At 35.6% G+C, this 23,050-nt stretch overlaps 2 protein-coding genes and 1 non-coding gene across 3 annotated transcripts; 2 read left to right on the forward strand and 1 right to left on the reverse strand.

Annotated features, from left to right (window-relative positions):
• The first annotated feature begins 205 nt into the window (after positions 1 to 205).
• On the forward strand, positions 206 to 312 carry LOC125586707. Its single transcript, XR_007323243.1, has one exon. It is a non-coding gene; the product is annotated as a small nucleolar RNA R71 (small nucleolar RNA).
• A 3,795-nt stretch (positions 313 to 4,107) lies between these two features.
• LOC106390777 (RNA pseudouridine synthase 1-like) lies at positions 4,108 to 5,381 on the reverse strand. Its single transcript, XM_013831311.3, has 2 exons — positions 4,973 to 5,381; positions 4,108 to 4,890 (listed from the first exon to the last, which is right to left on the reverse strand). Exons 1-2 carry the CDS (start codon positions 5,301 to 5,303, stop codon positions 4,250 to 4,252), a joined length of 972 nt encoding a protein of 323 aa, XP_013686765.2. The 5' UTR covers positions 5,304 to 5,381; the 3' UTR covers positions 4,108 to 4,249.
• Positions 5,382 to 5,539: 158 nt separating this feature from the next.
• Positions 5,540 to 8,809, forward strand: LOC106390634 (peptide chain release factor PrfB2, chloroplastic). Its single transcript, XM_048756524.1, has 8 exons — positions 5,540 to 6,015; positions 6,128 to 6,340; positions 6,431 to 6,532; positions 6,600 to 6,737; positions 6,916 to 7,220; positions 7,296 to 7,449; positions 7,535 to 7,677; positions 8,611 to 8,809. The coding sequence occupies exons 1-7, from the start codon at positions 5,623 to 5,625 to the stop codon at positions 7,667 to 7,669; spliced, it is 1,440 nt and encodes a 479-aa protein (XP_048612481.1). The 5' UTR covers positions 5,540 to 5,622; the 3' UTR covers positions 7,670 to 7,677; positions 8,611 to 8,809.
• The last annotated feature ends 14,241 nt before the right edge of the window (positions 8,810 to 23,050 follow it).

A 23,050-nucleotide genomic window follows, 5' to 3' on the forward strand; every position in this document is an offset into this window, starting at 1 on the left:
CATCTATCTTCTGGGTGTCAGAACTGTTCCCTTTCTTAGAGCAATCATTCTCCTCTTTCTTATTAGCTGAGCTAGCAGCCATGGTCTCAATCAGCTTAAACGCTCCATCAGTGGTCTGAGTCATAAAGTCTCCATTGCTGGCAGAGTTCATAGCACTCTGAAATTCCCAGTCAACTCCCTCATATCCAAGAGGTAGTCATCATCAAATCCATGGTGAGGACATTCTCTGCGATAGTCATTGAAACGCTCCCATGCGTCGCAGAAAGGCTCATCAGTGAGCTGTCTGAAGGAGGTGATCTTGTTCCTCAATGCAGTTGTTCTCGCCTTAGAGTAGAAATGGTTGAAGAATGCTGATTGGACCTGTTCCCATGAAGTGAGAGAGCCGGTAGGGAGAGAGTTCAACCACCGTGCAGCTTTTCCATCAAGAGAGAATGGGAATAACATGCACGTGATGTAATCTGGTGGAACACCATTCGCGCGAGTGAAACTGCAGACTTTTTCGAAGCTCTCAATATGCTCCATTGGAATTTCTGTAGAGAGACCAGAGAACACCTTTCTCTGTACTAGACCGATCAAAGCATGCTTGATCTCGAAGTCCTGCCTAGTGCAGGGTGGAGGAACAATGGCAGAGCGCGTAGTAGGGATGTTACGCGGAAGGTTTCTCTCCCCGAACGGAACAGTCTGCGCATCTGTTCCTGCTGCTGCTGAGCAGCTGGTCTGCTGCAACTGTTGCATCTGCTGCTGCATGTGTGCCATTGCAGCAGTGAGATCATCCTGATTGGCGTGATCACCCATAGTGGTGTTGGTTTGCCTTGACTGTTGACGATTTGATCTTTCTAACCTTGCTAGCTCCTGGTTGGTAAGTGTAACCAATTCTCCTTGTGCGTTTCTCCGAGTATGTCTACTGGTCATACACCTGGAACATTAGTTACAACAAAAAGGATATAGCAAGTTAGAGGTCTTAGACTAAATAAATAACCGAAAAATAAAGGTAAAAAGATGGTCCCCGGCAACGGCGGCAAATTGATATTACGTGTATACGCACACCAATTAACCTAATTTGCACACTACCACAATCGAATGGTATGTCGATGTAGCACTTTAGGATCGAATCCACAGAGACCAACGATTACACTTTATCTTTATGGGATCAATACTTAGCTAAAACAATGATGGGGTTTTGAGATTAAGGTTTCGTAACAAGCAAGTAATAAGATTAATTAAAGCTTTCAGATGATTAAAATGCTAGCCTAGGGTGGTTTGGTCGGGTGTTAAACAAGTGTGAGCCAAACAATTATTCAAGTTCGATTAAAGACCAGTCTAGAACTCGAATCACTTAAGATAGATCAGCCCACTGTCGTGGTGCTTCACCTTTTGTCAATCAATCTCAGTACCTAAACTGTCGTTTGGACTGAGATGCGATGACAAACATTAAGATCAAGTCTGATCTGTTCACAGAACACCCTAACATCTACTTTCGTTGGTTAGGGATATGATGCTCATTCAAGTTATGTCTAGCAACCTATAACACTTTTGATGAATAGATTAAACCTAGAATCAGGCACTAAGTGGTTAACTTGATGCAAGCCTTAAGAACAACAGTGCATGAAGACAATCGATTTATAACTTATTTATGTCAAGCTCACGGATCTAACACCCTAACACCCTAGACTAAGCAAGTTGACTACTCAGCCATGAACAGAGAAAACACAGAGACACAGACTGAATAAAACATGTGTAGATAAAATAGAATAAGGGTTCAGGGGGTTCTTCTCTATCGTGAGAGAGATGGAGCCTTCTCCCTTTACAAAGTATCAAATCACAAATCTCTCAAAGCTCAAGTCTGATTCCTTGTCTCAAAAACAGCGTAGTAAAATATAGAAAAACAGAAAGAGAAGTTTTATGGAAGCCACCGGCGGCTGAGAGAAAAAGATGGGATAATTAGGGCAAATCCCGTAATGACTTGTAGTTTCCTTAAAAATCTATGCCGCTGGAACATGCACTCGGGTTGCTCCGCTCTATCGGGAACAGTCACTCGGGTTGCTCCGCTATCGGGAACAGTCACTCAGATTGTTCCGCGTGAAAATCTCCAGATTGCATTGTGTTCTGTCCTTTTTGTTCCAGCTGGTCTATCTCCAATCCAATGCAACTCCAGACCAGTAATGACTCGAAAAGGACTAGGAAGACTCGATAATGACTTGAAAACCAATTAGAAAACATATATATATAAGATGCCAAAAACACCATATATCAGTTCACCAAACTTCAGAATCAAACTACTCCTTAGATCATCCCAAGTTTCAAAATATTTGAACCCATGACGTTCTTGAACGTACGATTTTGCTTCACCGCCGATTAGATACACATCTAAAGCCAATTTTTTTCAAATCTGAGTAATCATCACGAGCAAACTGATCTTCCAACGCTGAAATCCATGGAATAAAGTCACTGGAAACACCATTGAAGACCATAGATGCGACGGGTCTGATACCACTGATAACAATAATTGTATGATTTTGTTATTGAATTGAATTGTCGTTCATAAAACAACAATCCACAATCCAAATGTAGAAGACCGTGAATTGAGAAAAGATCTTCAAACAAGATGAATCATTTCTCCAAGAAACTTCAATTGAGAAACAGACAAAGTTTGGAGAAAGAAGAAAGCTTTATATAGTGTCACGTGCTCTGGTTTGCTGACGTGGCTGCTCTTACTATTTTTTTTTTGAATGAATGTTAAATTTTTATTCATCAAAAAAAAAAACTTCTTACATCATGTGCACCTTTGTATAAAAACTGACTCATTCTACCACTTAGACTCCTATCTCCAAAAAATATTCATAATCTTGTACTAAACCAAAATTGCAACACCTCTTCCATGCCCTTTCCCCTTATTGCTTTCACCAAGCTTAGTTTGTTTCTGATCTCTTTATCTAACATCTTCTTTAGTGCATGCAACAACATCGGCTTGTCATCATGCTTTATCTTGTTTCTTTCCCTCCATAATGTATGAACAGCCGCCTGAAAAGCATAACGAATACAAAATAGCTTTTTCTTTTCCATGGAAGAATCAGTTATCAATTGCAGAACTTCATGCCAGTCTTTTGTGTAATCATTACTCAGAATCCCCTTAACCAGATGTTCCCATACCTGAGAGGTAAATGAGCACTCAAAGAATAGATGGTCTCTTGACTCATGAGCATTCTTACACAACACACATATAGTATCAACTCCTTGGTTCCAACGCGAGACTCTGTCCATTGTTGGCATTCTGTCCAACATCGCTAACCATGCTATAAACGAGAACTTGGGAGTAGCCTGGGAGAACCAAATGTCTTTAACCCAGTCACATTGAGTTCTTGTTTCTCTCACCATCCTCCAAGTCTCAAATGTTGAGAAATTTGATTTAAATCCTGACTCATGTTTCCACAGACTTGTATCCTCCATTTTATTGCCAATCTGCCCTCGAAGCGCAGTGAGATCAGCTTCGATATCATTCAAAACAGCCGCGCAATACCATCTTCTTCTCCTAACTCTCAGCACTGCTTCCTCCACTGTATTTTCTCTTCTAATTCCCATATCAATAATCCCTCGGTCCCCCAATAGATCCAAGAATGTAGCTGCTTTTCTATTTTTCTGTATCATTTGTTACCATATTTGCTTACTTTGTGTGTTTCAGAGATTGCAAGCAAGAATGATAAGCATTTGGTCATCAAGAATGACAAATATTTTTCTTGTCGCAAAGATTTTGTTTTACTTCACCTAAATGGCTATATTCCTCGTACCATTTTGGTTGAAACCTTTGAAGGAACTCTCCTTGTAAACACAGCTTCAAACACTAGTATGATAGTTTTCAACTTTTCGCTAATATTGTTCGCAAATAATTGAGCTGAACCCTGTTAAAGAGTAGTAATGCCTGCAGGACCAGAGATTGCAACCATTATACTCATCAAAACTACCATGATAAGTTTCTGGAGTCTATTTATTCCATATACTTTCAACATTAATGCACATTGTTTGGCTCGTAGAGGTAGAATAGTTCAGTACCGTTTAATTACGTGCTTTGTTGGTTTGGCTCATCATACCTTTTAATTTAAATTCCTGAAGTTGACAAAAAAATAAGGATTGAAATCATCAAACATATGAACATAAGTGTACTTGAAAAAGAATCAGGATTGTGGAAGAAGATTATGTGATCTTGCTGACTGTCGAAATCTTGGCAGTAATCATTCAAATTTAAACTGTTACATTAAACATCTCCGGCAGCCCAACACGGAGGAGGAGCCTGGATAACAAGAGGATCACCTGTAACAGGATGATCCAACGACAAACTCTCAGCATGAAGCTCATGACCCTCGGATGCTCTCCCATTCCATTCATACATCCCATGATACTTAACATCTCCTCTAATCGGAATCCCAAGATACTGACAATGTAACCTAATCTGATGCGTCCGACCACTTTGTGGGAACGCCCTTACCACAACAACATCGTCTCCGACACAACTCAATTCTGGTTCGCCCTCGACAACAATTATACTTTCTGATTCAGAAGGTTCGGTGTTGGTGTTTTTTTCGCCGTTCACGGATACAACTTCAAATGTTGTTTCCATGTCTCTAACGAATGATCCTCCTGGTAAGACCCTACCAACGTCCAAGGCAGCGTAAACGCGCCAAGCTCCGTGTTTGGAGCGTCCATGTCCTGACTTAACCGTGATCTTGCTCCAGTTTGGTGATGGTCCGATGGAGAGAGCAATGTAGGATTTGCGAATCTTGTGTTCTGTGAACGCTTTAACGAGCTTAGCAGCGACTTTATGAGACTTAGTTATGAGCATAACTCCGCTAGTGTCACGGTCTAATCTATTCGCGAGATGAAACTCATTCGATGAATCTGAGAAGAAAATAAAACAGATCAATTACGGAAGAAAAATTGATTTTAGATAATTTTCACAAGTAATTTGAGATCTACTCACCAACGATGATCTTAGGAGCAGAGGAAAGAACAGATTCGCAGTAGACACCTTTTGGCTTATTTACGGCCATGAGCCATTCGTCTTCGTATAACACATAGTCTCTTGTAAGATTGAAGAGACTCGAATTTGAAGAAGCTTCAATGGCTCTTTTGAGTTCAATGTCTTTCGAGATCGGAGGGGGCGGAGCGGAAATGGGTTTAGGGTAATCTAGACTGGTTATGGGGAGATCGTGTCGAGCTTCCATGGCTTTGACGGAGTTGGCGAAATAGGGTTTTATAAGTATTTTGTTAGCTGAGAAGAGGTTTCGAAGGAGAAGAGGAGAAGCAGACATTGGAATGTTAGTTCTCTCCTCTTGGTTTCTTCGGTTTTCTTTTTTGTGTATTATGTTTCCAATTTTTGTTAAAACTCGGTTTTGTTCGGTCTGGTTTCTAAATAAAGCTCAAATATCAAAATTTTAGTAAACTTCAGTTGGTTAAATAAGCAGAAAGTAACAGATTAATTTGGTTCGATTGTTTCAAGCATGATTCGGTTCGGCTTGGGAATCTCTGGTTGCGGTTTCTTCTAAACGGGACCGTTTCAGCCAGCTCAAAAACCACAAAGAAAACCCTACTTTTGACAAAGCAAGAATCAAAAATTCGATACAGAGGGAAATGTCATCGTTGATCATCAATAGATCACGTAGCAGAGCTGTCCTACTCTGGAAAACCCATGTAATCAAAATCGCAAGTATTTTCTCCCACGCGTTTGCAGATTCAGATTCGGCTTCTGGGTTCTCCTCAGATTCAGCAAGAAGCTTCAAAACTACATCTTCTGGATTCGGATCTAGAAAAATTAGCAACTTGGCTTTTTCCAGAAGCAATTTCGTCTCCACGACTCGACCATTGAGCTCAGAAGCTGTACATGTTGCTTCGACTTGTGACGGACTTACGGTGGAACGAATCATAGCTAACCAATGGCCGATTTTAGACGAAAACGAGAGTGATTGGAAGAGCCACGCTGCAGCAATTGCACAGTCCATTCAAGTCATCAAGAGACGCTTGCAGGTTATTAAAAAAAAAACTGAAACTTTACACTATTGAATTGAGTTTGGATGTATGTTCTATGTAAATATATATTACACTATTCAAGTTTTTGTTATGGTTTTTACTTTGGCAGTGGAAAAAACTGTTGGTGAGGCTTAGAATGTTATCTGTCGAGTTGAATAAGCCTCATCTCTGGGATGATCCAACTCATGCTGGTAAGATAAGCCGAGAGCACGGTTCGCTCACAGGGAAAATGAAAGGCGTTATGACGTTTGAGAGAGAGTTGCTTGAACACATTGACATGTTAAAACTAGCTAAAGAGGAGAAGGACTCGGAGTTAGAATCGGTGGGAGTTTCTAGGCATGTGTTTTCTGAATTGTTAATATAATGAAGTCATTCATGATTGTTATTGCTGAAACCATGATTATTACTGCAGGAAACTATGAGTGCATTGATGGAAATGAGAAGGGTTTCAAAAGAGAAAGAACTTGAGGCTTTATTATCTGCTGAGAATGATCATTGTTCCTGCTACATCGAGGTGAAAAAAGAGACATTAGAGTTCTCTTTATCTCTGACATCTTATTAAAAAGGCTTTATTGGAATAGGTTCAAGCTGGAGCTGGAGGAACCGAGAGCAACGATTGGGCATCAATGGTAATGGACATGTACAAAACATGGGCTCAACGACGCAAATTCTCTGTCGCTGTGGTCGACGAAATGCCTGGGGAGATGGCAGGAATCAAGGTTTGATGTTTAATCCTGCATTTGCATTACATGAATCTGATAGTTCCATACAGCTATTACTACAATCCACTTGCACTAGACTAACACAAGAAGTTATCAGGCTTTGGTTCACTGCTAAGTCTCTTTTGTTTAAGGGCAATTGGCCAAATCTATAATTTTGATCTAATGTCTTGAACAGCGTGCGACAATCAAAGTGAATGGTGAATACGCTTATGGATATGCGAAAGCAGAAGTTGGAGTTCATAGGCTGGTGCGTATATCACCGTTTGATAGTGGAAAACGAAGGCACACATCGTTTGCTGCGGTTGCGGTGATTCCGATTCTAGGTGACGGGTCGACCCGAGTGCAGATCAATGACTCGGATCTCCGGATAGAGCGGTTCCGTTCTGGAGGAGCTGGTGGACAGCATGCTAACACGACGGACAGTGCTGTAAGAATCATTCACATACCAACTGGCATAACAGCAACTTGTCAGAATGAAAGGTCTGGTCTTTATGCTTCGTTTTTGCTTTGGTTCATTTTGTTTTTTTATGCACAATCGTTGACTTTGGTATCCAGGTCGCAGCATATGAACAAGGCTTCAGCAATGGCAGTGCTACAGTCACGACTAGACCAACTAGAAATGGCTCGTCAGACAGCAATGAATGCGCAACATACACAATCACTAACCGAGATCAGCTGGGGAAATCAGATAAGAACTTATGTTCTTCATGTATGTGATACCAAGTTCACTCGTTTCTGCTGTGATCTGAGTTTATATTAGCTGAAAACGAGCTGAGTATTCTTTGTTTTTGCAGCCATACAGAATGGTGAAGGATCTGAGAACAAACTACGAAGTCTCTGATCCTGACTCAGTTCTTGAAGGAAATTTGGATGGTTTCATATTGAGCTTCTTATCTTCTTCTTTGGACAAAGGTGATGATGAAAATTAAGGTTTTTGAATCTTGAGTAGGGGTGTTCAATCCGGATATTGGTTCGGTTTCGGTTCGGTTTTTTCGGTTTTTCGGTATTTCGGTTAGTAAAATATAACTACCATTCTAAATCCATATTTACTTCGGTTCGGTTCGGTTTATATACCGTCGGTTTTCGGTTTATTCGGTTTTATACCAAAAAACATAATTCTTTATTTTAGGATCATATTATATGAATTTTAGAGTCTTGTTGTCAACACATTCATTTATTAAAAAAATATTATAAGTTTAAATAAAAGAACAAAAAATAAAAAATGTTTCTATCATCTAATAAAATAATCAAATCTATAATTAAAATCAAAGCTCAAAATTTTGATAATAAAAATAAAAAACAAAAAATAAAACAGAAGCATGAAGCACAAAAAATAAGTTATTATATTCTTTCATATTTAGCGTTCATCAAAGTCATGTTTCTTCTATTAAACACGAAACTCTATTCGTTTATAAATAAAAAAAATTGTGAAGATTTTCTACTAATTGTTTTCATCAAATTTATAATCTTTATTTCAATTTAGTCAATGCTAAATTAAAGCAAAAAGATCAAAAGAAGACTAAGAAAATAAGAAGCATGTTTGCGATGAATTGTTATTTAATTATAGTTCAAGTGTTTTACAAATCATGACTATTTTATTATTGTAAAAAATATGGTAATAGTTATTAGCAAAAAAATTAATTTATGATTTTCATACGTTGTTATAAAATATATACATATTTACATGTTTCTATTTTTTGATCGGTTTATTCGGTTTTATCGGTTATATACCGAACCATATCCAAATCCTACGGTTTTTTAAAAATCATATCCATTCGGTTTGTATGGTATATACCAAATTCAAACCATATTATCTATTTCGGTTCGGTTCGGTTCGGTACGGTTCGGTTTTGCCATATTGAACAGCCCTAATCTTGAGCTGTCCCTGCCGCTTTAGTAGTTAGATAGTATTAAGAGAATTGTATTACACAACTCGGAAACTCACTCGTTCATTGTTTTCGGAAGGCTTAAGTTTGTAATCTTTATACTCAAATATTTCTTCTAGAATTTGTATCAAACCTTTTAAATATTCTTGTAAACAATATTGAGAAATTCTCTCAGTTTTTTAATTTATTTTCACAAAAAATTGATTCACCGAAAGAAAAATAAATGACCAAAAGAGGTTTTATTGAAGGGTAAATATGCATTTTTACCCTTAAGATTAACTAATCTAAGATTTACGGTTTAGAGTAAAGGGTTTGGTTTTGGGATGGTTTCAAATTTTTAAAAATAAAAAATAAATTTTAAAATTTTCAAAATTAAAAAGCCTATTTTGATCATTTTATTTTTTGAGGTTATTTGCGTGACAAAAACTTAAAAATGGTTATTTGAAAGAATTGCCTAACAATAAATCACTAGATTTTGATCCGCGCTTTCAAAGCGCGAGATTATTTCCGAGCAAATTAAATTTATTTGATTTAAATTTGTATCTACATTTAATTGTTACGAATGAAACATTATATTCAGTGTTTTGAAATCCGACCCGGATCCACAGTTAAACCTGAAAACCCGGGACTCAATATGTATTTCGGTTTGGTTTTTAAGAAAAACTCGATATTTAAAAATTCTATAAAACCCACAAAAAAACCCCGCTAAAACCCGGAACCCGGCTACCGATTGAACCGATAGGTGACATATGTAGTCCAATTTTACTTATTTATATTTTTAGTATTCTATTAATATATATTTATGAATGTTTAGATGAATAGCAGATATACTATTAATATGATGCTTCAATTACAAAAGTTAGCTATACAAATTTTAGTCAAATTAATTTTTCATTTTATTATAAGCGTAATGAATCAATATTTGAGAGGATGCATACTAAAAAGAGAGGAATAGATTTGAGCATCAACAATTCATATACGTCGATTACAATTTAGTGATTTATGTTTACAAAAGAATATAATCATTTATTTATTTAACTTAATTTTGCTTTTAATGTAATGTCTTATGATCTAATTGTGTTAATATGTTTGTTGAATTTGTTTATATTTGATAAATATTTTAAGTGTATGTTCGAATAACCTGTAAAAACTATGCTCATAAAAATATTAATAATAACATTTTCCATCATATATTAAATATTAATAGTAGCTAACTATTAATATTTATATATATATATATATATATATTAATTTATATTTATATTTATATATATGTACATTTAATTTTAATACTTTAACTACAAAATTTATATTTTATATATTTGGTGAGAGTTTTGAAAATTTTATTTCTTTTATTTGGATTATATAAGAATTATATTTTATATATTTGGTGAGAGTTTTGAAGAATTTATTTCTTTTATTTGGATTAATGTACAATTATATATAGACGAATTATTAGGTATATATCATTATTTATTTTGTTAATAAATAAAATATGATTGATTAGTTATTTTAAATTAGTATTAACATAAATTGAATTCATTAGTTAAAAAAAATAATAGATTAGTTAGTTAGTTCCTTAATTCTAGGCATGATGTATATTTAATAATAATTAAATTAGTTATAAAGTAGAAATAATAGAAAAGATAATTAAATATAATGGTTCAACCTAAACTATTTGTATGTAGATAAAAATTGCTTCTGTTTTAATAGTATTGATTGCTTATTAGTAATGCATCAAAAGAACCACTAAATATGAGATGGAAGGCACTTCAAAGAAAACAAAAAACTAACTAATGAAGCATCAAAAGATAGCTTATGGGTTTTGTTCATCCAACCCAAAAAGAAAATATCAATACTATTAAAAAAAATGTTTTCTTTACAAAAAATTAAGTGGGCCCGTACATGTTTGTATGTGGTATGAAGTTATTCATATATAACTTGGTGGGAAAAAATATTATCTGTTGTGAATAATAACTGAGGAACTGAGTTTACATTTATATATATATTAGGTTTGGCCCGCCCTACGTGCGGGATGTTTATTTGTAAGTTAAAATTTGAATTATTATAGATGTAATTAATAATAATTCTATTTTAAAACTTTTAGACTTACACGTCACATTTTAATTAATTTATTTCCGTAGTGTTATATTCATGTGATTAATAGAAAGAAATCATGATTATATCCGGGGGCCTGTCGGTTTCAGTTCAGTTGATTCGATTTTCGGATTTTTGGATTTTCGGATTTTCGGAGTTCTGTTCATAAGATCTGTTCGGGTTATACTAATTATCAGGTCGGGTTCGGCTCAGTTTGTAGGAATCAAAATTCGCACCATCGATTTCCGTAACCGGAGGAAAGTAATAAAACCCTAACTTTCCCTGAGGTCCGGATACTCAGCGAGAGCCAACGACAAGTGACCAAATAAATGCAGAAAATGTGAAAAGATAACAAAAAGCCGAATTTATAGAAAATGTAGATCTTATTTCGAATCTGCGTAAGAGTGTTGCGATCATGACAAGAGATTATAAAAGCTTCGGCCGCAAGAGCTGTCAGCGAATTACCTAGTTCTAGCAACCTAAAACCTTAAACCTAGTTGAGTCGCAGCTCGATAACAGAAGAAGAAAAAGATACGAAAAATGTTTTGATTGATTTCGGACTGAACCTTATGAAAGGCTGCCTACGTACCCCTTTTGAGGATCAAGCCAAACGTAGTTCGATTGAAATAGTGAACCAAGAGATCGAACTGCCTGTGCGAGTTCGTTTGGTAATCGGGTGTCAGTCATAGAAACATAACATGTCGAGAATAATGCCTAAAGTTTCTAAGTGCAGAGAGTTCTAAGAGTAAAAGAATTGTCCCCTTGCCTCTTTAACCTCGACGTCCTTATATACTCCTCCTAGAGGCGTTTTGCTCTTTCCCTTTCTGCCCTTGGTCGAGTTTATCGCTTCGTGGAAATATTCCATTTTCCTTCGATCTTCGTGTTTATCTTTGGAAACTTCACATTTATCCTCTGAACTTGACATTTATCTTCTCCTGCATAACAAAAGACTGTCATAACGATTTGGCATGATTTGATATAGTATCGTAATTGGGGTCTTAGTCGCGTTCTGGGCCCTTTCGGGCCGTTTTCCGACTTAGGCGTTTTTAAGATTTTATAAAAAAAGCTCTTTCGAAACGACGTTGATTCCAAACCACACTCAAATTCCTCGTATAGCGTAGGCAATTCGAGGTGTTCAGTTAACCGTTACCGTTTTATACAATCAATCCGAATGTAATTCGAGAGAACGAGTTCTTGCGGTTTTTAGATCGTAAAGTTCCATTGGTGACTCCGATCAAAATGAAACAAGAGCAGGTTCGTTCTAGTCCCGAAGGGGGGAACTGTGAGGACGGGTTGAAGACAGCACGATCGTTCTAGCTCGGCCATCCGCCGAACTGGACTGATCCAGATCGGCGGATGCCGAGCTGGTCGCGTGATCGATCCAGCTCGGCCATCCGCCGAACTGGACTGCTCAGCTCGGCGGATAGCCGAGCTGGTCGTTTTGCCGATCCAGCTCGGCCATCCGCCGAAATGGACTGGTCCAGCTCGGCCGATGGCCGAGCTGGTCGCGTGTTCGATCCAGCTCGGCCATCCGCCGAGCTGGACTGGTTCAGTTCGACGTATGGCCGAGCTGTTCGTGTTGTCGATCCAGCTTGGCCATCCGCCGAACTGTACTGGTCCCGCTCGTCGCGTGTTCGGTCCAGCTCGGCCATCCGCCGATCTGGACTGGTTCAGTTTGGCGGATGGGCGAGCTGGTCGCGTGGTCGATCCAGCTCGGCCATCCGCCGAGCTGGTCGTTTGGTCGATCCAGCTCGGCCATCCGCCGACCTGGACAGTGTGTTCTGTCCACACTTCAATAAAACGGGCCTAACTTATGCTACAAGATGATGATTGACCTCAGACCGGTGGCATTGGAAAGCTAACTCAAAGCTCTATCTTGTGTCAAAATATTGGATCAATCAAACCATGGGAAAGTATTCATCCATAGCTAAACATCTGACGCGTCTGTGTAGTTCTGCACCTCAAAAGGTCCGAACAAACGAGTTGAACTGCGTGTTTGGTTCTGTGATCCATTTCTCTTGAGTATTTTGCTCAGGAACTTTTGTCGAGAGTGTGTCGAAAAAGATTTCGTACATAAACGCAATTTTTGGACGTTTATTTCGAGATAACCGTTTTTTGCCCCAACAATGTTTGCTTCTTGTTGTCGATAAAATATATCAAGAACTCGTCGTATAACGTTTTCAATAAAAATTATACGAAATTTTTATTGCGAGAAATATTTTCCGGGGAATTTCAGATATTGATTCCGTCGTGACCGATTTTGACCCCAACACAGTTCCTTCCGGATTTGGTTCGGATCGGATTGTAACCAATGTTTGAAATCGTCCAAAAATATATATTTTAAACCTCAAAATTTGACAATTTGTTTTTTCAAAATATAGAAATTATTTATTAATCTAATTAAAAATAATTTAAACTATCTAAATTAACTAAAAAGTGTTCAAAATAACAAATTAAACAAACCACAAAAATATTTTTACTACTCTAAAATATCTAAATCACCTTAACATATATAAAAACATTAACATATTAACTAATTTCGGATATCTTCGGATCCTAGTTTGAATTTTGGTTCGGTTTGGGTTACAATCAAATCCCAAAGTACTAAGCTCATAAGTCCCGTTCGGATATTTTTGTATAACAGTTCGGATCCGGCTTCGGTTTTTCCGGTTCGGGTTTAGGTAAGTATTTTGGATTGGGGTAAAAACGCCCAACCCTAAGAGCAGACATATAATTAATATTTTTTTTATCATTGTTATAACAGAAATACTTTATGATAGCTATAAAATTTGGATTCACTAATCTAGATTTAGAGTTTAGAAGCAAGAAGTGGAGTTTAAAATTTTATTAGTGAGGTTTAAAATTTTAAAATTAAAAATTTAAATTTTAAAAATAATTTTGGAAAGCATATCCTAATTTAAAAAGGAAATTTTAAGAAATTAAAAATTAAAAAAAATCAGGAATTGTTTTTATATAAAAAGTTCGAATTTATATAATTCCAAACACTAAAAATTATTTATTTATTTATTTTTATTTATTTATCTAGGGTTTTAGGTTTTTTGCATATTTAATAAAATAATTTTGTCATTTTCTTTTTATTTTATGACAAAACTTAAAATAAGTATATTTGAGAGCATTACCCTTGTTATAATTAGTGGGTCGTTTTATTCTTTCTTCTCCATAGTGAGAATAAGATTTGTTTACGTGTTACAAAATAATAGTTGTTTAACACCATTTATTTTAAAATTTTGCATTAATTTTAAACAATCTTTGATATTTTAGAATAATTTAATTTTATAATTTACATCATTCTATTAAAAACTGATGTAAAAATACCGAATATTAGCAGCAATTATCATAAATGAGGTTAATGTATATAAATTACAAAAATTGAAGTTACTATTTATATACATTTTTTTAAATTATATTATTATTATAATCAGTTAAAAATGTATTTTAGTTATTTAAATCATTTATAATAAGTGAAGTCAAATTTTAATTAAATTAATTTTAAAAGTTAGCCTAATAATTGTATCATTTATATTATTAATTTAAATTTAAATTATTGTTTATAAATAATTAATATTAAATTTGCCTCTGTAAATAGATAAACTAAATTATTTTATTAATGTATTTTTATATTTCTTTCTATCGATGATACAATTAAAAGGTAAAAACGTAATAAAAACAGGTTACAAATGAATAGATTTTAAAATTCAATGTTATACAAAACTATACTAACGGTTACATGATACATATTGTGTAACAATTATTAGTTTTGTTATGAATCATGAAGTGGATGATCCATAACCTAGACCATACAAGTTCAAGACTAGAGTCCATTGGGGGTTTACATCCAGCCACATGGAAGACACATTCAACCTTATGTCTTTATGAGTTTGACCATGTCATTATGTAGAGTATCTTTGTAATCAATTCTCCCTTTGACTCTACCTTGTATGAACCACTATATATAGTGGTGTAAGCAATAAGAAATATACAACACATTCTCACAAATCTTCTCTCAAATTTTAACACGTTATCAGCACGAGACTCTCCACCTGAGCAATCTCATCCGCCGGCGATCATCTCTTTTCCGGCCATCTCTTTCGGCCCTCAGCCTTGCTCCGCTGGCCAAGTCTATCCCTCTCACGGTTTTCCGGCCGGCTCCTCCACCTCTCTCTCAACCACCTCAATCCGCGGATCACTCTCTCTCTCTCTCACAGTGGTCCATTCAGAATCCTTGTGGTGTAAAAGGTAAACTAATCAAAACCTAAAGATCTAAGAACATCATATATCTGAATCTTGAATTTATATGAATCCTAAAACCTATAAAAATCTATAGATCTAAAATTATCTCAAATATTAATCTTGAATCTAAGATCTATATGAATTTTGATTCTAAAATTATTTGAATCTCTAAAGATCTAAGAATCTCTAAAAACTTATAAAACTTATTAATAATCTAAGATCTATATGAATTTTGTTTTTAAGAACTATTTGAATCATAAAAAATATTAGAGAAAATCATAAAATCATAAGCCTTTAAATCGGCTATCCCTTTTTCTCCTATTTGATCCGACCTTAAATCCGGATTGTCTAAAGGATCAAAACCCATAATCAAACCCTTTGATCATCCGCATCACCAGCTATTCTAGCAGGATGAATAAGCCGGCCATCAAAAACCTCACCATCAAAATCCTTAAATCTAAATATGTATCTTGATGGCCATTATACATATCAATCCCCTAAATCCTTCTTGATTGGTTTTCTCAACCAGCAAATCCAAAATTCAAAACAATAAAAAAACATCCTGAGCCATATTCGGCCAGATTCTTTGAAAATCAGTCAAACCAAATAAAATCGAAATAAATCCTAAACAATGCATATCTTTGACCATTGATGTTTGTTTTTGTAACTGATAAAATTTTAAAAAACTTTTCTGATTTTATAAATGCATATTTAATTTTTATAAATGCATATTTGATTTTAATAAATGCATATCTTTGACTAGGTAGTATTTTAAATATTATAACCTATAGTCTTGATTTAAATTAATATGTCATAAGATAAAATAAATTCTGGTTTGATATCATTTGATCACATTATTGCTTGTCAAAATTTATCTATATCTTAACCGGCCTTGAAATCGGTTCATTATAGTTTGAACAAATGATATAAATTTATCTTGATCTAATACCAACCTTAAAACCGGATTTTGTGATGATTAAATCATATACTGAACATTGATCACATAGTTGCTTGTTAAATTAATCTTGATCTAAAACCATCATTGAAGACTGATTTTGTGATGATTGAATTATATACTGATCTTATATGCATACCTGATAGCATCTATTAGATTAGTAAATCATTAGATCAAACTTGGATTATTTTGAACCAACCTTTTTCCATGCATCCGATTGTCATTTTGTTAAAACCGATCATGCATGCTTGCATATCATTGACTATTCTGATCATGGTGCATTTAAATTAAAATTTAATTGATTTATATTGCTTGCATCTAATTGATTCATATTGCTTGCATCTAATTAGATTAAATCGGTTATTGTTTAAACTAAGCATGTTTGCTTTAATTGAAATAATAAACCAGCTTTGAAACCGATTGATTGAAAATCTAATTGAATTTGTTCTAGACATATCCTGAAAATTATAAAATTTTCTTGTCTTAGTTTACCCTGTAAAAGGGGGAAGGAATCGGTTTTTGCTTTATGATCTTTGAAAACTAAATATCCTCATGCATTAGGAATCACATATAGATTGTTTAAGTCCAATGCTTAGTTCTGAACATGCATTCAGCTATTTCTTGATCCATTCATTTGCTTGATTTCATCCATCTTGCTTGATCTCATTTAATAAAATGATGATTGATCCTTATTCAAATTCTAAAGGGCCTTAATACCCTATATATATAATCAATCCAGTTTGAATTATAATTAAAAGGATTACTAGATGCAATGATCAATTGATCATTCTCATACTAAGATTGCTTAAGCAAATAGATTATATGATTTGGGGGAAAGCCTTATTGAAATCATATACATTGATTTATTCTATTGCTTACATAGAATTCTGAGTGCTTGAATTACTCGTTAAATATTCAGATGTCGAGATTTGAACCCTCAGATTACTCTGCCCTAAATCTCTCTGGAGATAATTACCTAGAATGGGTAAAGAATACTCTTGTTGCCCTGAGATCCAGAGGACTCGGACAATGCATCAATGAGTACAATGATATCATTGACAGTGAAAGGCATAGAGCTATAACGATTATTCGTTATCATCTCACTGAGGAATTAAGAGACCTGTATCTCCATGTTGAGGATCCTTATGACCTTTGGTTACAGTTAAGGAAAAGTTTCAAACCGGTATCGTGGCAAAAGGCCAACCATGAATGGGAGATCCTCAGATTCCAGGATTTTGAATCCATGGACAAATATAATTATGCTCTGATGGATATTGCTTATAGTCTTGAACTATGTGGTGAAAGGATAACACATTATTCTTTATTATATATGACCTACTCCACATTCCATCCAAAGGATGTGCTGTTGCTACACACGGCTAAGAAGTTCACCACTTATAATGACCTTTTGTCATATCTTTTGGCTTCTGAACAAAGAAAGCAGAAAATCAAAGATACCATCAACAGATTTGACAAGCTTCAGAAAAGATACATTGAGCTAAAGAATAATGAGATGAGGCCTCCTATAGCTGATGAAGCTGAAGTTGAGCGCCATATGGCAACACATGCATTGTGAAGGCCATATTATATAATTGTCTTTTGACATTCTCATTTTCATGTTTCCTGAGTTTATGTTTCATGAATTGCTTTGATACTTTGCTTTATACACGACTTCATTAATAAAATGAATTACTTTGAGTTCATCATTATCTTATTCAAACTGTTGTTTGATAAGAAACTATATCTATATGCCTTTATTGTGCCAAGATAAATATGATTGAGGATTAATACCCCAACTCACTTTTCCAAAGAGTTCAAAGAAGCCTTTGACAAATGGCACGACATGCTCTGCCATCCAGGCTCAGTTATAAAATACTCTTGAACTCAACTGGACATTCCTTGAAAGAAAGGAAAAGAAGCTCGACCAAGGCTTTGCCTAAATGGCATTATATTCACCCTATAAGGTCCATTGAATTAAGAAGAAAAAATGGTTTCCAACAATGGACAAAAGGGAATAAGAGTACCTAAATTAAAATCGCCTAAGTGGTCGAGACTACATTCTCTATTGATCTAGTGATCAATATGATATTAGGCAAATAGCCAGGGCAATCATGTTTGATTAACCCACGAAATTTATCACTTAGATGGCATTACCATACTTAGCCATTCGGATTATGATGCAAATATTTAAAAGGGCACAAATGTTATCCCATAAGATCTCACGTGTGTGCAATATATCTATGCACAAGGGAATTTATTGTCCCAAGCACCACGAATTTGAGTATGTTCATGAGGGGGAGTGAGGACAAATCCCATGATACATGACCATACTAAAATCCGTGAAACATGGTCCACAACCATATTACATATTGGTTGAATTTGATATAAAGACCATTACCTATAAGGTTCAAATTCTAAAAGTCCATATGCTTGGGGACACCATGAGTTATAAAAGAATGAACCTGCATCAGGCCATAGTAATTATATCAGGCCATATAAGTGATCATAGATATTCTCACCTCAGACTGATACGGGTCATGAGTCCAGACATATATCATCTTAAGATATTATGAAAGAATCCACCACAAATATATGTGCCATCTAAGATCATGTGATCTTATAATCTCATAAAGAGGATTGAGAATATATGTTGGATATATACTATGAATATACTTTCTCCATAAGTTTAAAAGAAACCTTGAGCCAAAATGGTGATCTAATTATAGGCCAAGGAACAAGGATTACATAAGGTTTATGAATCCGAATATCCAACAATGAAAGGAGAAAAGTAATAAGCAAGTATAAAAAATGATAAAGAATGGTATCTACCATCTGGTATCAACCATCAATGTCTTGGTAAAGATCCTCGGACTAGAAAATAATTTATAGACGTCCATATGCTACAATGATAGCAAAATAAAATGCCAGACACATTGACCCGAGAGAAAGAATGACTATGTCATCCCAGCTTAGCACCACACGGTTTTGATGTCTTAAAGACACAACCAAGTTACTACAAAGTCTATATAAGATAGACCAAATAAATGTTCCAAATAAAGTTCCATAAATTCTAAGGAACCTCGGAAAGAAAGAAAGGTGCATGAGATAAAATCCGAGTTTTATTAAAGGAAACCATTCCAGACATTGAGATATAAGGCTGGCCAGCTGAACAACTAGGTACCATACCATATAGCTTGGGACGCCAAGTTATAAGGTTATTAAGGTCCTAGATAATGAAATCTCAAATTGATTTATACCATGTCTGGAACTAAAAGGAACTATATATATATATATATAAGTGTGTCGACACATACATTCATAGAAAATGCGCAAGTATGTAGCACATGAATACAAAGATATGTATCGAGGATCATAAACCCACACAAGAGTACTCATAATGAATAATGAAAGAAACGTGGGGTTTAAAGTGATATATAAAAGGCGTATTGTATTGGCCATGAATATGTAAACGCCATATGATGCCCAGTGAATATATAAATCCTGAAAGAAGGATAAATCGTGAGACAGACCGGGAAAGGTCTATATAATCCAATGTGGTGGATACTACTACATATTTCACTACATATGATGTCTGGAAGAAATTCAAAAGATGTAGTATGCTATATATGACTCACTGGATGATGATGATAATATTATTGGTACCAAAAGGTTTACCAAACGGTATTGAGCTCAGAATCAAAAGATGAGAAAAGAAGTTCTCTTGAACAGCATTTTCCTAAAGTTGTTCATGGACTGAATTAAATTACTACATGTAAGCAAGTGAAGAGTTCTATAAGAACAATTCAAATCAGTCCATAGAGGAATTTTAAATTCCTTGTGTTTTATACTAACCAGCCTAAGATAGGTTAAATGGTTATTCATTAAACCTTAGAAAAGGTTATAGACCATCACCACAAATTAGCCAAATTTTGGTAATACTTATGGTTGGTCGAATTCTCAGCATGAACCAACCAAGCTGTGGTATGAATGAATAAGCTATCATAAAGATAAGCTATAAGATCGAAGTTCATCTTTGAACAAAAGGTATAGGACCACATTATGCGTCCATATGCGACCCAACGGGTCCGACCATCATATATGAAGATAAAGCAGCTTGCATTGCTCAACTCAAAGACGGGTATATCAAAGGTGACCGAACCAAACGTATTATACCCAAGTTCTTCTTTACCCATGAGTTGCAGAAAGCTGGAGAGGTCAACGTCCTTCAGATCCGGTCTAGTGAAAACTCAGCCGACCTCTTCACCAAATCATTGCCCTCTTGCACATTCAGGAAGTTCACGCAACAAGATTGGCACGCGTAGACTCAAGGACCTTCAGTGATGTCCAAATCAGGGGGAGTAATGTGTGTTATACTCTTTTTCCTTTCTCTGGTTTCCCTTTTTACCACATTGGGTTTTGGGTTTTCCGGAAGAGGTTTTAATGAGGCAACATTAGCATGTTACAAACCCTATATGGTTATGGCATCCAAGGGGGAGTGTTATGAATCATGAAGTGGATGGTCCATAACCTAGACCATACAAGTTCAAGACTAGAGTCCATTGGGGGTTTACATCTTTATGAGTTTGACCATGTCATTATGTAGAGTATCTTTGTAATCAATTCTCCCTTTGACTCCACCTTGTATGAACCACTATATATAGTGGTGTAAGCAATAAGAAATATACAACACATTCTCACAAATCTTCTCTCAAATCTTAACAAGTTTAGTTTACTAAAAAATTGCAGCCATTTATGTGACTGGAAATATTTATCACAAATATACAGTATACTTTATCCTCACATATGTTATAAAAGTAATGGAAAAGTCTATCTTTATTCATAACATAGAGGTTCCTTATATAAGAGATTACACCGTCATAGATAAATGGAAAGATTACAAATCATAATCTCTTGGTTATGAGCCATCCACAATCTGGTTCATAACACTCCCCCTTGGATGTCATAACCATTTAGAGCTTGTAATGTGCTTTAATGTTGCCTCATTAAAACCTTACCAGGAAAACCCAATTGGGACAAAACCATGGTGAAGTAAAATGAGTACAACACACATTACTCCCCCTGATTTGGACATTACTGAAGGTCCCTTGGACCTCTCCAATTTTCTGCAATCCGTGGGTGATGAAGATCTTGGGCAGAATATGCTTCGTCCTCGAACATGATAGTTGGTTCTTCTTTACAATCGGCCATGCCACAATCTGATCGAACATATTGAGTCATCGACCTCAAATACACACACACGAAATCTTGGATGATGTTGCTGTGATATGCGTGTACCACCATGTGTAAAACATAACCTGTCTGAAAACAAATCAACAAAACCAAATAACCCTTTTTGGGTTGGTTAGTATAAAATAAACCAAAATCAAAGGCTTCTTCATCGTCCTTCTTATGGACCAATCAGATCAGTGTCTAAAACAAGACTTCTGCATCGTCCATCTCAGGACTAAATGGACTTCTTTATCGTCCACCTTTGGACTGAATGGATCAGTGTCCAAAACAAGTGATCTCACGCCCATGTACTAGATAATGAGTGAGACTGGTCCATATTAAATCTCTTGAGTACCCTTTTCTGTATATACTATTTGATGCACAAGGATTTCATTGTTAATGTACTCAAGCTGTAATCTCAAACAAAACTTTGTTTTCCAAGATCTTTCATCTCAAACTCTTTCTTGAGATATTCAACTGTTTGGGAAATTGTATCCAGAGGTTTCTAGGATATTCAGATCATATACTTTGATGATTATCAATATTATTCTCGAGAACTTGCTGTACTTTCAGCTCAAACCCTCTAGTACTTTCATTATCCAGTGGACCATAGAAATATGCAGTCACTACATCAACTTGCCGCAAGTCTAATTTTCTCTTTTATATAGCCAGACTTATGAGAAATCTAAAAGTAGTTGCATCCACCACATGGGAGTATGTCTCCTCATAATCTATTACTGGTCTTTGTGAGAATCCTTGTGCAACATCAGCTTTATATCTCACGATTTCTATTCCTCACAAGACCCATTTATATCCACTGTTTTTAACATCATATGGCGTCTTAATCATATGGCCAAATACATCTTTTTCCTTAAACTATTTAACCCCACGTTTCCATTCAATCCAATCTGTTCTATGAGTGCGCACTCTTATATTGACGTGGGTTCATGATCCCCGCTTATATTCATAAATTCAAGTGCTACCTTGTATGCAAATAAATCATCTTATGTTGACATTCCGTATTGGTTCCATTATGTTCAGACATGATATAATCGATTGAGATTCATTATTATCAGGACCTTTAATACTTTGCAGCTTGGCGTCCCAAGCTACATTGTTTGGTACATGTACCTTAGAGCCAGCCGGCCTTATCTCCATGTCTGGGATGGTTTCCTTAGTAACCTCGGATTTGGATTTTGATTATCATTCTCTGCACATTTCTTTTGTTTCCGAGGATTCTTATCTTTTGGAACCTATTTGGTCTACCACGTTTCATACGTTCTCTAGACTCTGTAGCAACTTGACTGTGTCTCTTCTTGGACATCAAATTCGTTGGTGCTTTACAAGCTGGTTTATATATGACTTAGTCATTCTTTTTCGGGTCAGCAAATGTGTCTGGCATTTGATTAGCTAGCTTTGTAAATGTATAATATTTGGACGTCTATTTCACATTCTTTAGTCCGAGGATCTTGCCAAGACATTGATGGTTGATTCCATTCTATTTCTTTTACCATTCTTTTACCAGCTTTATTATTTTTCTCCTCCTGGTCTTAAAATAATCCATGTACCTGGCTTCAAATATAATCACCCATAGTTGGCTCAAAGTACTTTATTATTGTGGGAGAATCATATCCAACATATATTTCCATCCTCCTTTTGAGGTTCCATCTTAGTTCTCTGTGGTGGAACAATTAGTACATAGACATCACATCCAAATGTCTTATGATGGGGTATGTCTGGCTCCTGACCCGTTAATAATTGTGATAGGGGATATCTATGCTCACTAAATGGCCTGATGCGTATTAACTTAGGTGTATGTAAATTTCGTGTGGCCCAAGCTGTGAATGGGAGTTTTGACCTCATAAGTTATGGTCTATCAATCAGCTATTTGC

This window comes from Brassica napus, chromosome C4 (genome assembly GCF_020379485.1).
Source record: "Brassica napus cultivar Da-Ae chromosome C4, Da-Ae, whole genome shotgun sequence".
Taxonomy (NCBI): Eukaryota; Viridiplantae; Streptophyta; class Magnoliopsida; order Brassicales; family Brassicaceae; genus Brassica; species Brassica napus.

What these genes read in the sequence shown, in the direction of transcription:
- LOC106390634 (XM_048756524.1), top strand. Translation starts at nt 5,623, where the DNA reads ATGTCATCGTTGATCATCAATAGATCACGTAGCAGAGCTGTCCTACTC. An exon ending in ATTGTTCCTGCTACATCGAG is followed by an intron (nt 6,533 to 6,599) that starts GTGAAAAAAGAG and finishes TTATTGGAATAG; the next exon opens with GTTCAAGCTGGAGCTGGAGG. An exon ending in TAAGAACTTATGTTCTTCAT is followed by an intron (nt 7,450 to 7,534) that starts GTATGTGATACC and finishes TTGTTTTTGCAG; the next exon opens with CCATACAGAATGGTGAAGGA.
- LOC106390777 (XM_013831311.3), bottom strand. Translation starts at nt 5,303, where the DNA reads ATGTCTGCTTCTCCTCTTCTCCTTCGAAACCTCTTCTCAGCTAACAAA. An exon ending in TGCTCCTAAGATCATCGTTG is followed by an intron (nt 4,891 to 4,972) that starts GTGAGTAGATCT and finishes TTTTCTTCTCAG; the next exon opens with ATTCATCGAATGAGTTTCAT.